At 45.3% G+C, this 22865-nt stretch overlaps 1 protein-coding gene across 1 annotated transcript in view; it reads right to left on the bottom strand.

Annotated features, from left to right (window-relative positions):
* Positions 1–324: 324 nt before the first annotated feature.
* Positions 325–22865, bottom strand: part of FRZB (frizzled related protein) — a 47324-nt gene continuing 24783 nt past the window's right edge. Inside the window, exons 3-6 of the mRNA XM_073577501.1 lie at positions 14016–14081; positions 10070–10274; positions 6881–6944; positions 325–707 (exon numbers count right to left, since the gene is read on the bottom strand). Of these exons, the coding sequence (XP_073433602.1) occupies positions 615–707; positions 6881–6944; positions 10070–10274; positions 14016–14081 (428 nt within the window). The 3' untranslated portion in view covers positions 325–614. The remainder of the gene's footprint in view (positions 708–6880; positions 6945–10069; positions 10275–14015; positions 14082–22865) is intronic.

The raw sequence follows: 22865 nt of genomic DNA on the forward strand, positions 1-22865 counted from the left end.
CTACTTGCCGAACACCACAGGTGGCGTCACGAACTATTCCATTAACTACATTCCACCATTTACATTCCCCCCATTGATTTGGGCGCCCAGGGCCACGGACCAGGTCACCGCTGCTGTGACACATCCCGCTGACGCCGGCCCAGTACCGAGTGCCCCCGCGGCCCTGGGAGGGCGACCCACTGGTTAAAGGATCGACATTGACTTTTAGGATTGCTACTTCCAGTAGGTGGCAGGTGGTAGGTGGCAGGTGGTAGTTCTGGTCATCTTCCTCTCTGAAGAGACACTTTATTTAAGCCCAATATAGATCTTAGAGGAAGCAATCAATTAGTAGATCAGAAATTTATTGAACATGAATTCTTTCCTTGTTTCTCATCCACTGAGTTGCTTTATTTCTTACCAATAAAGAAAACTTTAACATCTCTAAAAGTGGAATAAATCTATTGCTTAGTAATCCGTGCAAATATAAAAGAGGAAAAAAAACTACAATCGACTACAATATCTTGTAGTAAACAATAGGTTATAACGTGCAATAGTGCAATTTCTTCTTTGCTGCTCCAACAAGGCAAATCTTTGTATAAAAGTCCACAGAGTTTTATATACATCGTTCCCTAAGTCTAACTATGCATTTGTCTTGAGTTGCTGTTTTTATTGGCATTTTGTGCAACAGATTTGATTTTTCTCGGACGGCGCAGTTTCTGATCCCAGCGCTGAAAGTGGAAAAGAAAATTTATGTTAAAATAAAATCAGAATAACACAAATAATAATGATATACAAGAATTACATTAGTTGAGCTTCATACAGTGTGGCACATTCTGCCATTGTTTTTGGGTACTATGATTTAGTGTTCCATGGGGACAGTATTCAGTGTGGCACTGGCCACGGTAAAAGGTAAGGACATCTGTTTTGTGTTTTTTTTTATAGGTAGAGTGTTTTTTTGGTGTATAGTACAATATTAGAGTTAATATAAAGCGGTTGTCTGGTCTTAAACTAAAGTTCTGCAGTTACTCTATGTGACTACAGACTTGTGAATCCTCACATTGTGCGCACTGAGCGCTGTGAGGATTCTCCAATGCCGGCATTGGGCACAGAAGTCATATGACCACAAGTATTCATACTCTCGGTGACAACCCGACTTGACTGTGTCCGGCCTCGCTGTATACACTAACACTGAGTGAGGTCGCGCCCATCTAGTCAGAAAGTGGCCTGGAGAATGCATATCGAATTACTGCTGGCATCGGAGAATCCCCAGAGCACACATTGACCGCTATGCGTGGATTTACAAGCCTACGGTCACATAGAGGGCTGCAGATTTGTAGTTTAAGACCAGACAACCCCGCCGATCCTAAGTACAAGCTCATGAACGCCCCACTATGTATCATCTATAGGAGTTCTAGTTGAGCAATCAGCTTTCTCCAGTTTTTTGACAGACAGGGAGGCACTACATGCTTTGCTGCTGTTTAATTCCAGTAGGACATATCAGAGCTTCATTCTCAGGATTGACAATAGTCCAACTGCTGGGATAGGTGATGACTTGCAAGGTTGAGTTGGAAATAATCATTTAAGAGTAGGTAAACAGTACAATAATGTATATAAAGGCTACGTTTTCTACTATCTGATTGCCTGACTAACCATTGGTCGTTTTATGATTCTTTTTTCCTCAATAACTTCCAAATTCATAAGGCCAAGACATTGTGCAGAGTTTAGACACTGCCCCACTGATCACTCATATTCACTTAGAAAGGTCTCTATAGAATCAAGTATTTGACAAAGAAAATGTAGCTCTAGTCAAGGGTAAATTGCCAAAATCAATGAGATTATAGCTTGAGTTGGGCGTCTTCCTGACAAATAAAGAGGTTGTCTTAGGATCCTATCTTCGTGAGTGACCCAGCTTCCTGGCCCAAACTGCCCACTCGCCAGTGATGCCACCATGAGACAAATTTGCTTCTGCAACATCGGAGCGCTGTGTCGCTGGAAGTGGCCACATCCAGCAATCTGGCCAGCTTCAGAGCATGCTCCTTGCCTATGAAACCGTTCACCTCTGATTGACAGCAAAGGTGGCCAGTATACTTTGCAACAAGCTGTAATCTATAGAATTAAAAGTCACTGATTTTTAAGACTAGGGAGGATTTTTAATGAGAGGTAAATTATACAGTTGCTTGTTTTTTCCAAGCACTTAGCAATCTTTCCCTATTTAATAAGATGAGAACGCCTTTCACTCTACTTTCTGATAGTCATGGAGTGATATGCGCTACCAGGGGTGGATTAAAGGTAGCCAGGGCCCGGGGCAGTTCAGACTCTGTGGGCCCCCCTCGTCACGTGACGGGGGTCACGAATCGTAGAGCCACACTCTACATAGAGAATAATGGGGCCTCCAGCACCGACCTCCACCCGCAGAGCCACACTCCACATAGAGAATAATGGGGCCTCCAGCACTGACCTCCACCCACAGAGCCTCACTCCACATAGAGAATAATGGGGCCTCCAGCACCGACCTCCACCCGCAGAGCCACACTCCACATAGAGAATAATGGGGCCTCCAGCACCGACCTCCACCCGCAGAGCCGCACTCTACATAGAGAATAATGGAGCCTCCAGCACCGACCTCCACCCGCAGAGCCGCACTCCACATAGAGAATAATGGAGCCTCCAGCACCGACCTCCACCCGCAGAGCCACACTCCACATAGAGAATAATGGAGCCTCCAGCACCGACCTCCACCCGCAGAGCCGCACTCCACATAGAGAATAATGGAGCCTCCAGCACCGACCTCCACCCGCAGAGCCGCACTCCACATAGAGAATAATGGAGCCTCCAGCACCGACCTCCACCCGCAGAGCCACACTCCACATAGAGAATAATGGAGCCTCCAGCACCTACCTCCACCCGTAGAGCCGCACTCCACATAGAGAATAATGGAGCCTCCAGCACCGACCTCCACCCGCAGAGCCGCACTCCACATAGAGAATAATGGGGCCTCCAGCACCGACCTCCACCCGCAGAGCCACACTCCACATAGAGAATAATGGAGCCTCCAGCACCGACCTCCACCCGCAGAGCCACACTCCACATAGAGAATAATGGAGCCTCCAGCACCGACCTCCACCCGCAGAGCCACACTCCACATAGAGAATAATGGAGCCTCCAGCACCGACCTCCACCCGCAGAGCCGCACTCCACATAGAGAATAATGGGGCCTCCAGCACCGACCTCCACCCGCAGAGCCACACTCCACATAGAGAATAATGGAGCCTCCAGCACCGACCTCCACCCGCAGAGCCACACTCCACATAGAGAATAATGGAGCCTCCAGCACCTACCTCCACCCGCAGAGCCACACTCCACATAGAGAATAATGGAGCCTCCAGCACCGACCTCCACATAGAGAATAATGGAGCCTCCAGCACCGACCTCCACCCGCAGAGCCGCACTCCACATAGAGAATAATGGAGCCTCCAGCACCGACCTCCACCCGCAGAGCCGCACTCCACATAGAGAATAATGGGGCCTCCAGCACCGACCTCCACCCGCAGAGCCGCACTCCACATAGAGAATAATGGGGCCTCCAGCACCGACCTCCACCCGCAGAGCCACACTCCACATAGAGAATAATGGAGCCTCCAGCACCTACCTCCACCCGCAGAGCCACACTCCACATAGAGAATAATGGGGCCTCCAGCACCGACCTCCACCCGCAGAGCCACACTCCACATAGAGAATAATGGAGCCTCCAGCACCGACCTCCACCCGCAGAGCCACACTCCACATAGAGAATAATGGAGCCTCCAGCACCGACCTCCACATAGAGAATAATGGAGCCTCCAGCACCGACCTCCACCCGCAGAGCCGCACTCCACATAGAGAATAATGGAGCCTCCAGCAACGACCTCCACCCGCAGAGCCGCACTCCACATAGAGAATAATGGGGCCTCCAGATCCGACCTCCACCCGCAGAGCCCCACTCCACATAGAGAATAATGGAGCCTCCAGCACCAACCTCCACCCGCAGAGCCACACTCCACATAGAGAATAATGGAGCCTCCAGCACCTACCTCCACCCGCAGAGCCGCACTCCACATAGAGAATAATGGAGCCTCCGGCACCGACCTCCACCCGCAGAGCCGCACTCCACATAGAGAATAATGGAGCCTCCAGCACCGACCTCCACCCGCAGAGCCGCACTCCACATAGAGAATAATGGAGCCTCCAGCAACGACCACCACCCGCAGAGCCGCACTCCACATAGAGAATAATGGGGCCTCCAGCACCGACCTCCACCCGCAGAGCCGCACTCCACATAGAGAATAATGGGGCCTCCAGCACCGACCACCACCCGCAGAGCCGCACTCCACATAGAGAATAATGGAGCCTCCGGCACCGACCTCCACCCGCAGAGCCGCACTCCACATAGAGAATAATGGAGTCTCCAGCACCGACCTCCACCCGCAGAGCCGCACTCCACATAGAGAATAATGGAGCCTCCAGCAACGACCACCACCCGCAGAGCCGCACTCCACATAGAGAATAATGGGGCCTCCAGCACCGACCTCCACCCGCAGAGCCGCACTCCACATAGAGAATAATGGAGCCTCCAGCACCGACCTCCACCCGCAGAGCCCACTCCACATAGAGAATAATGGAGCCTCCGGCACCGACCTCCACCCGCAGAGCCGCACTCCACATAGAGAATAATGGAGCCTCCAGCACCGACCTCCACCCGCAGAGCCGCACTCCACATACATGGCTGCTCTCAGTGCTCTGTGCTGTGCGCACAGGACCTGTGATGAGGTCACAGGAGGGGAAGAGACAGGGGTCACATGATCGGGGGCCCTGACACCTTACCTCCTGTGATCTCATCACAAGCCTTTGCACGCTACCAGCAGCACCAGCGTTCACGCTACTTGTAGATGCTGCTGGTAGCAGAGCACATAATGCCGCCCCCACGGTCACTCACTTTTAGGTGGGGAGAAGATGGAGTGCCATTGCAGCAGCCAGCAGGAATGTGGTGGGGGCCCCCTTAGAAGCTCTTGTGGTGGGGGCCCCGGGGCTGAAGCCCCGCCTGCCCTGCCTATAATCCGGCCCTGCGCGGTGGCGGATTATAATGGGGCAATTTACTGGCCTGGGCTGTGGGCCCCTTAACCCCACTGGGCCCGGGGCAACTGCCCAAATTGACCTCATTATAATCCGCCACTGTGCGCTACATATAATGCAGCACTTAGTAGCAAAGACCTACAACGTGGAAAATAAGTATTGGATACACTGCCGATTTTGAACGTTTTCCCACCTACAAAGAATGAAGAGGTCTGTAATTTTTATCATAAATACACTTCACCTGTGAGAGACAGAATCTAAAAATAAAATCCAGAAAATCACATTGTATTATTTTTACATAATTAAATTGCATGAAATAAGTATTTGATCTCCTACCAACTAGCAAGAATAATGACTCTCACAGAGCTGTTAGTTTTTCTTTATGAAGCCCATCTACTCTGCACTCATTACCTGTACTATTTGCACATGTTTGAACTCATTACCTGTATAAAATACACCTGTCCACACAATCAATCACACTCCAACCTCTCTACCATGGCCAAGACCAAAGAGCTATAAGGACACCAGGGACAAAATTGTAGACCTCACAAGGCTGGGATGGGCTATAGGACAATAAGCAAGCAGCTTGGTGAGAAGTAAACAACTGTTGACACAATAATTAGAAAATGGAAGAAACACAAGATGACTGTCAGTCTTCCTCGGTCTGGGGCTGCATACAAGATCTTGCCTCGTGAGGTAAGGATGAGTCTGAGAAAGATCAGGAATCAGCCCAGAACTACACGGGAGGACCTTGTCAATGACCTGAACAGAGCTGTGACCACAGTATCAAACATTACCATTAGTAACACACTACATCATGGATTAAAATTCTACAGGGCATGCAAGGTCCCATTGCTCAGCCAGAACATGTGTCCAGGCCGGTTATAAGTTTGCAGATGACGATCTGGATGATCCATAGGAGGCATGAGAGAAAGTCATGTGATCAGATGAGACAAAATTGAACTTTTTGGTATCTACTCCACTCGCTGTGTTTTGAGGAAGAAGAAAGATGAGTACAACCCCAAGACCATGAAGCATGGTGGGGGAAACGTCATATTTTGGGATGCTTTTCTGCAAAGGGGATAAGATGACTGCATCGTATAAAAGGGAGCATGGATGGGGTCATGTATCGCAACATTTTGGCTAACAACCTCTTTCTCTCAATAAGAGCATTGAAGATGGGTCGTGGCTGGGTCTTCCAGCATGACAATGACCTGAAACACACAGCCAGGGCAACTAAGGAGTCCCTCCGTCAGAAGTATTTGAAGGTCCTGAAGTGGCCTAGCCAGTCTCCAGGACTGCACCCAATAGAAAATCTTTGATGGGAGCGGCAACTCAGTGTTCCCCAGCGACAGTCCCGAAATCTGAAAGACCTAGAGAAAATCTGTATGGAGGAGAGGGCCAAAATCCCTGCTGCAATGTGTGCAAACTTGCTGAAGAACTACAAGAAACGTCTGACCTCTGTAATTGCAAAAAAAGGTTTCTGTACCAAATATTAAGTTCTTTTTTTCTATTGTGTCAAATACTTATTTCATGCAATAAAATGCTAATTAATTATGTAAAAATCAGACAATATTATTTTTTGGATTTTTTTAAGATTCTGTCTCTCACAGTTGAACTGTACCTACGATAAAAATTACAGACCTCTCCATTCTTTGTAGGTTGGAAAACTTGCAAAATCGGCAGCGTATGAAATACTTATTTTCTACACTGTATATCACTTTTTAGCTCTAAATTGCCATTGTTGTTTACTCCTATAAGCCAGCTGTGGAGCTGTAAGTGTTGTTCTTACCTTAACTTTTTTTGCAAGACGATCCCTCCACTTTTCAGCAAGAGAACCTTCCACTAACAGAAGTCTGTGTTGAAAAAAACAAATATATATATATTTATCTCCTGTGTGGTAATACTTTGCATTTAAAATACATGTCTACCTTTTATACACAGTGTGAGCCTGATAGTGCGTGTTGTAAAATGAATACTCGGCTTGATGTCACTTGCAGATGCGGCACTGGTCTCTGCACACCAGGTATTCTTCTTACAACATGCACTGACAGTGCGCACTCTTGCCCGCTCGTTACTTCTGATCAGAGCTGCCAAGCAAATGCACTGTCACTCTGCATGTTGCACAGTGGCAAGAATCTATTGAGCATCCATCGGAATTGACAACTGACACATGCTCAGCTCCTGAAACAGGATCACAAAAGTCCAAAAATGCATGCTAATCTACGAGGCTGGGCTCTGAGCAGAATCAGTCTCCTTCCCCCTCTGGCAGCTGACAATATATACTCCCTTCTTACTTCCTTTAGAAGGGTAAGCTCACACAGGGCGTTTTTGCAGCGGTTTTTTTTGCTAATTTTCAGCTGCATTTTTCATTAGCAGCAAAGCCTATGAGATTTCAGAAATCTCATACACACAGATTGTTTTTTTTGTGATCAGGATTTTTTGTATTGCAGCATTTAGACATAGAGCATGTCACTTCTTTCAGCGTTTTTCACCTATTGACTTGAATGAATGGTGTAAAAAACACTGCAAATAAGCTGGTTGACTTTTCTTGCAGCGTATTTGCTGCAGAAAAGTCAAGGACAGCCTGATGTGACATCACTCGGCGCTGCTACATCTAGATGGCAGGCTGAATGATAATTCCATACAGCCTGTTATCCAGCAGAGCAGACCCGAACCCCATTCACTTGAATGAATGGGGTTTGGGTCAATACAATACAGTGTTTGACACGCTGTCATATGCATGAAAGAGCATAAATCCTCCCCGCCGGTCAGAGAGCCGCGGTTCCCATGCTGTCAAAAGACAGTAGGGTCCTGCAGCTGTGATCGGAGGTATGAAGTTTACCTCCGGTTACTGGTGTCAGATGATGGAACTACTGCTCCCATCATCTGACACCTACAGCCGCTAATAACAGTGAGAGCAGGAGCGGCGGATGGGGGTATTCATCTACCGCTCCTGCGCTGTACATAAAAAACGGCGTGGGGTCCTCCTTAATTTTTGAACCAACCAGACAAAACTTACAGCTGGGGGCTGCAGCCCTCAGCTGTCAGCTTCAGCAAGGTTGGTTCTCAAGAATAGAGGGGCCCCCACGCTATTTTTTTAATTAAATAAATAATTTTAAAAATGGTGTGTGGACCCCCCATTTTTGACAGCCAACCTGACTAAAGCTCACAGCTGAGGGCTGCTTTTCTCATGTTGGTAAGAGGCCCCCCACAGCCTAAAAACAGCAGCCCACAGCTGCCCAGAAAAGGCGCATCTATTAGATGCGCCTATTCTGGAGCTTTGCCCAGTTCTTCCCACTTGCCCTGTAGCAGTGGCAAGTGGAGTTAATAAGGGGTTAATGTCACCTTGCTATTGTAAGGTGACCTAAAGCCGGCTTAGTAATGGAGAGGTGTCAATAATACACCTATCCATTACCAATCCTAGAGTTGCTAAAGGGTTAAATAAACACACACAATAAGAATGAAGTCTTTTAATGAAAGAATACAGCACACATTTTTTCCATCTTTATTAAACTGCTATTCCAATATCGAAACCCTCATTCTCCTGCAAAAAAATTAAAATAACAAACCAACAATATCCCATACCTGCCCGGCGCTCAGTCAAGTCCTCGGCGTAAATCCATCTCAGGGGTTTACAACTGGGAGTGGTGCTAATGTGACTGCTCCCGGCTGTAAACTACTGGGGAATAAATGAGAAGCAACCAGCGCGGACTCAGTGAGTAGCGATGACGTCGCTCAGTCTGTGCTCGCTGCCGGCATGAACTCCTGTGAACTCAACACCGTGGGAAAATGACGATGCTGCGGTCACAGGAGTTCATGCCAGCAGCGAACACACTCAGTGAAGTCCCCTCACTGAGTCTGTGCTCGCTGCCAGCCTGACCTGAGATGAGCACTTCACCTTGGGAAAATTACAGTGAAGAGGATACCTCAGGTAATCCATCCATTCCATCCATCACACCATCCATCCCATCATCCATCCCACCATCCATCCCAACATCCATCCAACCATCCATCCCACTATCCATCCATCCCACCATCCATCCATCCATCCCACCATCCATCCAACCATCCATCCATCCATCCCACCATCCATCCCACCATCCATCCCACCATCCATCCAACCATCCATCCCACCATCCATCCATCCCACCATCCATCCCACCATCCATCCCACCATCCATCCCGCCATCCATCCCACCATCCATCCCACCATCCATCCATCCCCCACCCTGTCAGTGGGATTTTACCATCCCCCTCCCTGTCAGTGGGATTTGCACTTGAATTGCCGGCTTTTCAAAGGAGGTACGGTTCTACAGGAAGTTTTTTTTTTTTCCTCTGGGGGCACGCAACTTTATTAGCATGCACAAAGAGACACAAAAATGCACCAAAAAATGCACCTAACCCTGCATTTTTGCCGCAGCTTCTTTCCTGCCAAGAAGATCAGGTTTTGCTGCAGAAAAAAAAGCATCAAAAACGCCCTGTGTGAACTAACCCTTAGGGTACGTGCACACGCTGCGGATTCCGCTGCGGATTAATCCGCAGGGATTTTGCAAAAACCGCAGATAATCCGCAGGTCAAAAGACCTGCGGATTATCTGCGGTTTTGCCTGCGGTTTGGTCCTGCGGATTCACTATCTCCACAATGGTGGAGATAGGAACCCGCAGCAGTTTCCGCAGAAAGAATTTACATGCAATTCTTTCTGCGGATTCAAAACCATAGCAAATCCGCGCGGATTTTTCCGCAGCATCTGCACAGCGGGTTTTTTTTTACCATTCATTTGAATGGTACTGTACACCGCAGCTAAAACTGCTGCGGGTCCGCAGCGGCCAAAACCGCTGCGGAAACGCAGCGGAATCCGCAGCGTGTGCACACAGCCTAACACTTTGGATATTGCTATGAATTTGCATCAGATTCTCAGGAAATTAATGATGTCGGAGCATAAACTTACACATAGAGTAAATATTGTAAATGTTCTTACCTGGTGCGCTCCTTATCTTCATATCCCATTATGATATACTCCTCATTGACCACCAGCTGAGGGCACAGGCAGCCGGAGTTCGTGTATAGGGTGACTGTATCTTTGGGAATGTTCACCAAGGAAGACTTTAGAATCTCCTTGACTTCTACGACTGCGGTGGCATCATGGCATTTCACCTTTACTTCTTTCACTTTTGCGCGAATTACTGGAAGAAGCAAATAATAAATAAATTCTCAGCCTAAAGATATTTTTAGAAAATCTTTTTAAATGATAACGATTTCACAGATGACTCATTTGACAGATAGATATGTGGGAAGCAAAAATCTCTTTTTTTTTAATCTGAAACGATACAATTTTTCCATAATTGTAATATGGCTTTGACTACTCATCTGCTTGATCCTTTGAAATTCTCCATTTAACATCTGTCAACAGCCCAATCCCAATGCTTTTGCCCTTTGTATCTTCAGTAATTTTTAACTCATTATCATCTTACTTCATCAGGAATATACCGCTTCTCTGCATTCCGGCTTCCCACCTGCCGGGGGCGCTGTACTCCTGAGAATTATCAGATCAGCATGGTTTTGCTGCTAATATTAAAGGGGTGGTCCAAAATGCAAATTAATTTTCATCCTAAAATGAATACTTGTCTTGCAGAGACTAGCGCCACACCCGCAAGTGACATCAGTGATGTGGGCGGGGGTCATACAGAGCTCAGCATTCTGAGCACTGCTAGATCTGCAGCAGAGAATACAGTGAAAGTATCAAAATAACAGCATGCAGACTAGGCAAGTGACACATCACTGGAATCAGGGTCTCAGCCCCTACATAATGGTGCATTCAAATTACATAGCAAAAACCTTCACTTTAAGAAATGTTGATGATTGAATGTAATTATCTAGTAGTCTGAATGGAGAGTGAATGGAGATCAGCTTATGTCAGGGAACCCTACTATCAAATGGGGACTGTTCAAATAAGAGGACACATTTGAAATGAATATGTCATCAGACTTTGACCTACGGTTTAACCTCTTCGCGACCGCCCACAGTAGATAAACGTTGGCGCTTGCTGGGCTTTGTGCAGCGCCGACGTTTATCTACTGTCGGCGGTTTTGTGCCCCCCGGGACCCCCTCATACCTTATAACGCGGGGATCCCGGTGCACAATGCATGCTGGGACCCCCGACGTCATCGAGACCTGATTGGTTCAGGTCCTGATGACGTCGCGTCACAGCAGCCAATGAGAGAGCTCGCTGGGAAAGCTGCTTGTTTCCCGGCGATCTCCCTCATTATAACGCGACTTCTCCTCTGAGCTCATGCTGACAGATGAGCAGAGGTGAAGCAGCGTTACAGTGTGACTAGATCGCTGCCTGGCACAGCTGTGTCAGGCAGCGATCTTGTCACACAGTAACGCTGCTTCACCTCTGCTCATCTGTCAGTGTGAGATCAGAGGAGAAGTGGCATTACTATGTGCCGGGCAGCGATCTTGTCACATAGTAACGCTGCTTCTCCTCTGATCATCTGCCAGTGTGAGATCAGAGGAGAAGTGGCGTTACTATGAGTCAAAAACACAAAAATAAAAAAAAAAGTAAAGAAAAAATAAGCAGGTAGGCAGGCTAGAGGCTAGGTCTAGGGTTAGGGCTAGGGTTAGGGCTAGGGTTAGGGTTAGGGTTAGGGCTAGGGTTAGGGCTAGGGTTAGGGCTAGGGTTAGGGCTAGGGTTAGGGCTAGAGTTAGGGGTGTGTTGGGGTTAGGGTTGGAATTCGAATTGGGGGTTTCCACTGTTTAGGTACATCAGGGGCTCTGTAAATGCAATATGACGCCCGCAGACCATTCCATCAAAGTCTGCATTCCAGAACGTCACTACTTCCCTTCCGAGCCCCACCGTGTGCCCAAACAGTGGTCCCCCCCCCACATGTGGGGTACCAGCGTACTCAGGACAAATTGGACAACAACTCTTAGGGTCCAATTTCTCCTGTTACCCATGTGAAAATAAAAATTGGGAGCTAAAAGATCATTTTTGTGGAAAAAAAATTATTTTTTTATTTTCACGGCTCTACATTATAAACTTTAGTGAAACACTGGGGGGTTCAAAGTGCTCACCACACATCTAGATAAGTTCCTTGGGGGGGTCTAGTTTCCAAAAAGGGGTCACTTGTGGAGGATTTCCACTGTTTAGGCACATCAGGGGCTCTGCAAACGCGACATGACACCCGCAGACCATTCAATCAAAGTCTGCATTCCAAAACGTCACTACTTCCCTTCCGATCCCCACCGTGTGCCCAAACAGTAGTTTTCTTCCACATATGGGGTACCAGTGTACTCAGGACAAATTGGACAACAACTTTTGGGGTCCAATTTCTCCTATTACCCTTGTGAAAATAAAAAATTGGGGGCTAAAAGATCATGTTTGAGGAACAAAAATGATTTTTTATTTTCATGGCTCTACTTTATAAACTTCTGTGAAGCACTTGGGGGTTCAAAGTGCTCATGACACATCTAGATAAGTTCTTTAAGGGGTCTAGTTTCCAAAATGGGGTCACTTGTGGGGGTTTCCACTGTTTAGGCACATTAGGGGCTCTCCAAATGCGACATGGCGTCCTATCTCAATTCCAGCCAATTCTGCATTGAAAAAGTCAAACGGCACTCCTTCCTTTCTGAGCTCTGCCGTGTGCTCAAACAGTGGTTTAGCACCACATACGGGGTATCGGCGTATTTGGGAGAAATTGCACAAAAAATTTTGTGGTTCATTTTCTGTTTTTACACTTGTGAAAATAAAAAAAATGGTTCTGAAGTGAAATGTTTGTGAAAAAAAGTTAAATGTTTATTTTTTCCTTCCACATTCCATTCATTCATGTGAAACACCTGAAGGGTTAATAAACTTCTTGAATGTGGTTTTGAGTACATTGAGAGGTGCAGTTTTTAGAATGGTGTCACTTTTGGGTATTTTCTGTCATATTGACCCCCCAAACTCACTTCAAATGTGAGGTGGTCCCTAAAAAAAATGGTGTTGTAAATTTTGTTGTAAAAATGAGAAATCGCTGGTCAACTTTTAACCCTTATAACTTCCTAAAAAAAAAAAATTATGTTTCCAAAATTGTGCAGATGTAAAGTAGACATGTGGGAAATGTTATTTATTAACTATTTTGTGCAATATCACTCTCTGATTTAAGGGCATAAAAATTAAAAGTTTGAAAATTGCAAAATTTTCAAAATTTTAGCCAAATTTCTATTTTTTTAACATATAAGCGCAGTTCATATCTAAGAAATTTTACCACTATCCTGAAGTACAATATGTCATGAGAAAACAATGTCAGAATCAGCAGGATCCGTTGAAGCGTTCTAGAGTTATGGCCTCATAAAGTGACACTGGTCAGAATTGAAAAAATTGGCCTGGTCACGAATGAAGTTGTTATGCTAAATGTATTTTTTATATACCGTATATATATATTTTGTCATGTTTTTTATTATTTTATTTTCCATATCATCACCTGTAGAAAAAAAAAATAATGAAATCTTTCAGTTGCCCCGCTGACCACTGGGACTATTCTAGACTTATACTTCCTGTTCTTTCAGGAAATACACATGTACATGAGCAATGATAGACTGTCATTCCCTATCTTTTGTGTTATAGCATCTGATGAGTGATGGCCACTGTGAAGTAATGAGTAGCTGTGGCATCACCTAATATGTTATCCTGTGTTATCTTCTGTATGTTGACCTGTAAGCTGTCATTGTAATGCTGCCTGTGATGATAATGAACTGTGTAAAAAAACAGGAAGTATGAGTATAAATTTGCCCCAGTGGCCAGTTTGAAAATTGCAAGTTTTTTCATCCCCCCTCCCCCATACAGTGATACCAAATTTAAAAAAAAAAACACAAACGTCTCATTTTTTTCTGATGCATTTCTTTTAAGAGAACAAAATGGGATAGCACAATGTTTCCTCACTCACCATAGTTGTAGTTATTCTTGAGATAAGTCTTTTGTGAAGCTTTCATTGGCTTACATCTACAATGCTCTGGAAAAAAAAATAGAACATAGCATTAACACTCAAATGGTAAACCAACATTGACTATCCTGCCATGGTAATCCCATCATAATTACAAAGTATAGTAATCATCAATATGTAACCCCTGATCTGTTCTAAGCCCATTTATAAAAATTGTCATGACTCAGGACGAGGTTGCTCTAGGTCCGTCCTGGTCAGGTCAGGGTTAAGTGAGTTCACCTCTTTCTGGTTCTGGGGCAGCTATTTAATGCTGGTAGTTCCTGGGTTCAGTGTCGGTGATACTTCCGTGTACTCAGAGGAAGCTGACCCAGGTTACTCATCTGTAATCATTGTGCCTCTGTGCATGTGAGCTTTGCTGTATATGACCCGGTTTGCCCCCTGACTTCTGCCTCTGTTTTCTGCTCGGTACTGATCTCTCCTTCCAGGTTCTCTGACCCCTCGGCTTGTCTCTGTTTGCTCTTTTGTCTTGCCCCTGGGTACCTCGCTCTCGGCTGGTTTCTGACTCTCAGCTTGCTACTGACTACGTTATCGTTTTTGCCCGGTACTTCGCGTTCTCGACTTGTTCCCCGTCCTCACCCCCTGCGGTCAAGTGATTTCTTAGTGTCAGGTCCTGTGTGCCTTATTCCTTATACTCCCTGCACGCGTACCTGTGCCTGCTAGAGCCCCCTAGGCTTTCCTCAGTGACACTAACCTGGTGTGATTACAAAAATGAACAATTGCGCCACCTTATTTCACAATAGCCGTACGACAGTGAACTATGGGACACTCAAAGTTGGTTTATTGATGTTGCAGCAAGTAAAGAAACCAAAGTCAAAGGAACATTGTCAGTAAACATTTATAAATCAAGAACATCATGTTGGAAATTGTATTTTTCTGAACAATCACATGATACAAACCTATGGTAAACCCTATAGACATAAAATAAATATAATAACTAGTGATGAGCGAACGTGCTCGGATAAGGTACCACATTTTGTAAACAGTGACCAAGCCATTTTTTTTCAAATCTGACCAGTGTCAATTTCTGTGACAGTAATTCTGGAACGTTTCAACATAAGTTAGTCATTCTGAGATGTTTTTTTTGTGACGCATTATACTTTTTGTTAATGTTAAATTTAGGTTGATAATTTTTTGCGTTTATTTATGAAAACAGCAAAAATTTGACAAAAATGTTAAAAAATTAGCAATTTTCAAACTTTTAATAATTGTTCCTTTAATCCAGATTGTCATACCACATAAAATAGTTACTAAATAACATACCCCTCATGTCTGCTTTACATCAGCACCATCTGTAACATGCTCTTTTATTTTGTTAGGCTGTTAGAATGTTTAATACTGTACAAGCAATGTTTCATTGTTTGAAGGAAATTTACAAAACTTATTTTTTTGAGGGACCTATTTAGTTTTGAAGTGACTTTGGGGGTCCTATATATCGGAAACTCCCAAAAGTGATTCCATTTTAAAAAGTGCACCCCTCAATATATTAAAACTGTTGTCAGGTAGTTTTTTAACCCTTTTTAATTTCCAGAGTATAAACATGCTGTACACATGTTAAGTGAGATTCTTCACCAGTGCAGAAGGGAAATGACAATGTTATCTACAGTACTATATGAAGTTTGTGATTTTGTCATTTTCTCTGCACTTTCACTGACCTCTTATCCCTATAGAAAAAGCAGCTCATTGAAATTCACTCAATGGTTACTGTGTCTATAGCACTGTATCTCTGCCAGACATTCTGCCAACATTTGGGCTTGCTTTCAGGAGAATGAATTGTGGTGCTTTTGCTCTATCAAACATTCCAGGGCAGCAACAGAGTTATCTGTTAATCCTCGTCTAATGCCAGAACTGAAAAAAAATAAAACTTTATGGTCACATAAGGAAATTTGGGATTTGTACCCTTTGGTCTTATTTTCAGTCTTTGAAGTAAAAAAAGGAAAAATACTATACTAAACAAACTGTCCAATCATAATCATTGTACTAATCTTTATTTTTATGGCATTGACACATTTTGCAGCTCTTTACAATGGCTAAAAAGCACATAGGTAAAATTATTATTATTATTTATTTATATAGCACCATTGATTCCACGGTGCTGTACATGAGAAGGGGTTAATACAAATTACAGATATCACTTACAGTAAACAAACTAACAATCACAGACTGATAGGGAGGGGAGAGGACTCTGCCCTTTCGGGCTTACATTCTACAGGATGGTGGGAAAGGAGACAGTAGGTTGGGGGGTTGCAGCAGTTCCGGTATTGGTTGAGGTGATATCACCGGTAGTGGTGAGAGAGGAGGTAGCGGGGTCATTGTAGGCTGTAGGCTTTCTTGAAGAGGTGGGTTTTCAGGTTCCTTCTGAAGGATCCAAATGTGGTTGATAGTTGGACTTGTTGGGACAAAGAATTCCAAAGAATAGGGGCTATTCGGGAGACGTCTTGGAGGCGGTTGGGTGAGGAGCAAATAAGTGTGGAGGAGAGAAGGAGGTCTTGGGAGGACCGGAGATTACGTGAGGGAAGGTGTCGGGAGATTAGTTCAGAGACATAAGGGGGAGACAGGTTATAGATGGCCTTGTAGGTCAGTATTAGTAATTTGAAATGGATACGCTGAGGGAATGGGAGCCAGTGAAGAGATTTGCAGAGGGGAGAAGCAGAGGAGTAGCGAGGAGAGAGATGAATTAGTCGGGCGGCAGAGTTAAGGATGGACTGGAGAGGTGCGAGGGTGTTAGCAGGGAGACCACAGAAAAGGATGTTGCAGTAGTCGAGGCGAGAGATGATGAGGGCATGCACAAGCATTTTAGCAGATTGAGGGTTGAGGAAAGGATGGATTCTGGCAATATTTTTGAGCTGGAGGTGACAGAAGGTAGAAAGAGCTTGGATGTGCAGTTTAAAGGACAGGGCAGAGTCAAAGGTTACTCCGAGGAAGCGGACTTCCGGTACTAGGGAAAGTGTGATGTCATTAATTGTTACAGCTAGGTCGGGTAAGGAAGATCTGTGAGATGGAGGAAAGATGATGAGTTCAGATTTGTCTACATTGAGCTTGAGGAAGTGAAAGGAGAAGAAGGAGGATATGGCTGATAGACACTCTGGGATTCTGGACAGCAGAGAGGTGACGTCTGGGCCAGAGAGGTAGATCTGAGTGTCATCAACATGAAGGTGGTACTAGAATCCATGGGACTTTATGAGTTGCCCCAGACCAAGTGTATAGATTGAGAAGAGTAGGGGTCCTAAAACAGAGCCTTGGGGGATTCCAACAGAGAGAGGGTGGGATGAGGAGGTGGTGTGGGAGTGGGAGACGCTGAATGTGCGGTTGGAAAGGTATGAGGAGATCCAGGATAGGGCAAGGCCTTTGATGCCGAAGGAGGAGAGGATCTGTAGTAGGAGGCAGTGGTCAACTGTGTCGAATGCAGAGGACAGGTCTAGAAGCAGGAGTATAGAGTATTGTCCATTTGATTTGGCTGTAAGTAGGTCGTTAGTAATTTTGGTCAGGGCTGTCTCATTGGAGTGATGGGGGCAGAAACCAGATTGTAGATTGTTCAAAATTTGAGTTTTTTAGAAAATTTTTCCAAGATTGCGGAATAATAAAAAAAAAATAACCAGTACTTAACTATTAAAAGGTACCTGACAGATGAACATGCTGCCATATCCACCGGTAACAAGTATCAGACAGTGGCTGCATCAGGGGAGTATCTGGGGGGGAAGGCAGAGCATTTGCCCGGGAGGCAGCCGGCGGGGGGCGCCATCAGTCCGAGATGTCTCACCGATGGCTACATTTTTGCTGCCTCCTGTAGTGGGAGTCTTCAGTTCTCTGAGTCGACTGTCAAGCTGACAGCTGGCTCACAAAAAGTGCCAACTCCCGGGAATCAATTGTACTCGCGTCTTTCAGATACCGACACTTCGAGGTGAGGGTGATGTCAACAGTGTGATCAGATCACGTTATTGATGTCACAGAACGGCGCCTACAATGTGTGTGGTAAGTATTCCAGTGGAGATGAATACACAGAAGATTTATTTTAATAGAGAGGGAAGCGATTTGAGAACAAATTATGGGGAGCGAGGGAAAGGGATGGGTGTAGACACAGTACAGAAAGTGAGGGAAGATAGGTGCAGACACAGTATGAGGAACGAGAAGGGAATGGTTGCAGACAACATATTGGGAGAAAGGGGGGGGAATAAATGCAGACACAGCACGGGGACCAAGAACGGGTGGATGCTGACACAGTATGCTGAACGGGGGGGATGGGTGCTGACAAAGTATACAGAGCAAGGCAGGATGATTGTGGACGTCGTGTTGGGTGCAATAGGGGGGAATGCGTGTAGGCACAGTATGGGGAACAAATGAGGGGGGATGGGTGCTGACACAGTATGGGAAGCAGGGGAGGACAGAATAAACACCAAGGGGCTCAAATATGTGAGGACACAGTATGGATAGCAGGGGATGGATGTGTGAGGAAACAGTATGAGGGAGGGGGAAATGTGTCAGGAGACTATTGAGGGGAATAGTGTGAGGAGACAGTATGGAGGCGAATTCACATGACATGGCAACTTTACTCACATGTGATATTTATTCTTAGTCATGTGAGACCTTACTTTTCTTCCTGGTTCTCTCAGTTTTTCACTGAACATTGAGAGGAATATGGAGAGCAGCTTGTCGGCACATGACCCTAAGTATGCAAATCACATATGTATGAGTGGTCACATGACAACTACTCATATCGCTTGGGGGGGAAACCGCCAAACTGAATTCTTGCAACAGATGCCAGAAAACCAAGATAAACCTCTGGGATACACAATTCCAACCATATATGTTGGACTGCAGCACAGGCGCTGATTAAGGTATGGTAATAGTTTTAGGGCGGAGGCTCATATTCTATATAGGAGGTTACATTGGGTTCATGAATATAGGGGCTATATGGGGGCTCATACTCTATATAGGAGGCTATGTGGGAGTTCATACTTCATACTGTATATAGGGGACTATGTTGGGGCTCATTGTATATGTGGGGCTGTGTGTGGGCAAATACGGTATATAGGGGGATGTCAGCATGCTTAATTCTGCTCAATATTAAGTTATACAATTAATATTAATATAAATAATTACAGTATAATTAATATTATAATATTAATATCGTACAGAATTTAATTCGGCCTATTGATTCAGCCCTACAAAACAGTCACGGTCTGTCCTGTGGCCCCTTGGTGAAAATTAATTGTCCACCCCTGATCTAGTGGCAATGTTTCAGCCTCCCAACTGAACCTTGATAAAGGCTTCAGTTGGGAAGCTGACATTGCACTTACACAGGGGAAGCAAATAAGGCGGGAAGGAAGAAAGGAAGAAAACTGTTACCAGCCAAACCAGAAGATCTCTACAAATGGAACAAAGACCCATCTATAAACAGCTGTTTCTGTGTTCTTGCCTCCAATCAGTGCAGCACCAGAAGTGAGTGTGTCAGTGGTTTCAGCACTCATGTTGTGTGCAATACACACTCCTTATCAGTAGCATAACACCCGGGGGGGGGGGGGGCAGAGTGTCTGCTACAGAGCAGCCAAGATCTCCCTGCACTGTGACGTGGCCACTGTGTTGCACTTGGGCCGGAGGGGTCCGGTGCCAGCTGGATACCGATACAGTTGAAAGCAATGTTGAGAGACGTAGTGTGACGATGCGTCTACCATCATTCCCACTCTGCGTCTGATGTTACTGATGCAGACATTGGCAGCAGGCGTGGTGATGTCACTACATGGCCACGCTGTGCTGAGATGTGTGGGAGCTCAGAGTGCTCGCTGCAGAGACTGGAGCATCGGGGGAAGGAGGAGGAGAGGTGAATATTGTATTTTGATTTATAGGGAGTGAATTATACTTTATAGAGGCCTATGAGGAGTGTATTATACTATAAAGAGACCTATAGGGAGTGCATTATACTGTATGGAGGCCATTGGGGAGTGCATTATAATATATAGAGGCATATGGAGACTTTATTATACTATATAGAGGCCTATAGGAAGTGCTTTATACTATATGGAAGACTATGGGATGCATTATACTATATGGAGTCCTATGGGGGAGTGCAATATACTGTACAGAAGGCTATGAGGAGTGCATTATACTATATGGAGGCCTATAGAGAGTGCAGTATACTATATGAAGGACTATGGGGTGCATTATACTATATGGAGGCTATTTAGGGGGCCATCATACAGTGAGAGAGCTAATAGGGGGTCTTTGTACAGCCATTATACACTCTTGGGGCCATCAAACAGTTTGGGGGCTACTAAGTGGTCAGTATACAGTGTGGGAGCATTGTACTGTGTATAGGATAGTTTTACATGGGGGAGGCTCGGGACATTATTAAATGTTAAGTGGGTACTTGTAGTTATAGAGGCACTTTGGTTATTGTGGCTGTCAAAGGGGCACACAGAGGGCATTATTACTTTGTAGGGGACAAAACGTGGGCACTGTTTTGTAGGTCACTTGCACAGGGCATTAATATGTTCTAGATGTTTGTTTTATCATATAGTACCACAAAACATGTGCCGTGATAGGGACACACATGGAAGCAGCGGCTCAGTATTGGGGTATCAGTAAGATGACGCGTTTGTACAGGTTGGGGATAGATGTGGATGGGGCTGGAAATGTAAGAAGTCATATGTGTCTTTGTTGTAATCTCTGCAGCTGAGTCCTGGCTGGAGAAGCTGTCATGTCGGTCTAGGCCAGACGGAGAAGATGGGAAAAGTGAACGATTCCATTAGAAAGAACTTCAGCTGTAAGTCACTATCGATATGTTCTGAAACACTGATATCTATCACTTTATGGTCACTATATGGCAGTAATATCAGTTTTTGTCTTTGTGTAGAGATTTTTTTTAGTAACAACCCAGTCATCTGCTGAGGTTCTCCTACATCCACCATTAGGGCACACCACCATAGATGTAATCAAGGTTACCTGGTTAGGGGTCCACTCAGAAGTTTCACTCCCCCTGAACCAAATCCCTAGCTAACCCTCTGCTCCTCATGGTTATTACTAACTTTGTTCCGCTTGTTAATTATTTCCTCCCACCTAGAGATTTATAGACTGTACTAACTAAGACTATTCTATTGGTCAGGCAATAAATGGTCGCTTCCAAATAATAAACTCAACCTAATAATATCATCTAACCCAGAGACTCGCTGTAGTATGAATCTCAGACAAATACTCTCTAAATAGAAAAAGTATAAAACTGGTGTTTTGTTAGACTGGATTATTTTACCGGAATCCTGCTGATGCATTCTATTGGTAGAGTAGACATTTTTCACACTAGGAGACAGATGCTATTTGGTCAGAACATATCTGGGCACCGAACAGTGCACCGTCCAAGCCAAATGCCCAAAAATGGTTACAATGTTTAAAGTACAAGTGTGAAGAAATGAATGAACAAAGATTGCATTATAAAGGCAAAAATAAAGTTTACTTTGCATGAAAAATATATCTTTGGTTCTCAGCTTGTCTGGATTTCAGACCACTTCCTCACCCCATCAGAAAATTGTAGGTCTCAGGTCCGGGAAAAGCCATCTGTATAATATGAAAGTGCACTTCTGTTTTGTCCTACAGGAATTCGGTGATATTGGCTATGTCACATTTTTACTTAAAAAAGGAATCCATCATCAAATTTGATTTTCCTGATGTAAGGGCAGCACAAAGTAGTAGTGAGTGACACCATGATTCTAATGTTGGGTAACATACTGGGCTTCTTGCTGTAGTTTTGATACTATAAGGCTGGTTTTACACATGCCATGTTTTTTGCGGCCTGTTTTTAAGGGCCGTTTTTGTGGGCCGTATTGCCGTGATTTTTGCGGGAGAAACTGGCCGCAAAAACCTTCTCGGATCGACATTTTCCCCTGTTATAACAAATAGGGGAAAAAACGGCGATCCATAAATATATTGAAATGCATTGCGGCCGTGTCCGTAAGCCATGAAAAATATCGAGCAAGCTCGATATTTTTTCATGGCCGCAAATACGGCCCTCACGGCCATACGGAGCACGGCCCTCCTTCTAATTTTTGCCGGACGATTTTGTGGCTCCATAGAAATCTATGGGGACCTGATCTAACTTGAGAGTGGGGTCCCAATGTGTGCCACTGTCTGTTACAAAGTGGACAGATTTCCCATTCATTTTTATGACCATCCCTCCTGTTAGGCGTCAGGTTTCTGCGTCTGTTCTGCAGGAATCTAGAGCGTCACATTCTGCGGTCTCCTGCTGTCTTTCTACTACAGAGGAGATTACTTTGCAGCAGATCGCTCCAGAGACTAAGTCCCTCGGTGCTCCTACTGGGCATGCTCACGAGACGATCTCCCATTGGAGATCGGGAGTCATGTGCCCAGGTCCTGTTCCAGATCTCATTGGTCCATCTCGGAGATCTGGAAGGTCCCGCACGGCTATAAAAAGTGCGCATGGCCGTTCCACCATGCGCTAGTATAGTCATACTTGCTGCTATCTGTATGAGGACGGATGCATGATTCTGGTGACCGACTCATTTGAAACCCCTTCCCTTTGATATTACGCATGTAAATAGGGACTGAGTTAGTTTCAGCGCCAGCGCTCCTCTGCTTGAACTTGCACAGCTGCTAGCGTCCGACATTGCGCTTGCGCCTTGCCTTTGTCATTTGACGGCAGTGTCCATGCCGCGCTGCAGTAGCAGCCTCCTTGCATTCGCACTTGCAATGCCGCACACACGGTAGGTCTAGACGGACATAGTGCCGCCATCTTGGGCTACTCCTGTGACCGTATACTGTGTGTGCGTTTTTTACTGTGTACTGTGACTA

Source organism: Dendrobates tinctorius, unplaced genomic scaffold, assembly GCF_039654945.1.
Source record: "Dendrobates tinctorius isolate UK_male_01 unplaced genomic scaffold, ASM3965494v1 ptg000056l, whole genome shotgun sequence".
Lineage (NCBI taxonomy): Eukaryota > Metazoa > Chordata > Amphibia > Anura > Dendrobatidae > Dendrobates > Dendrobates tinctorius.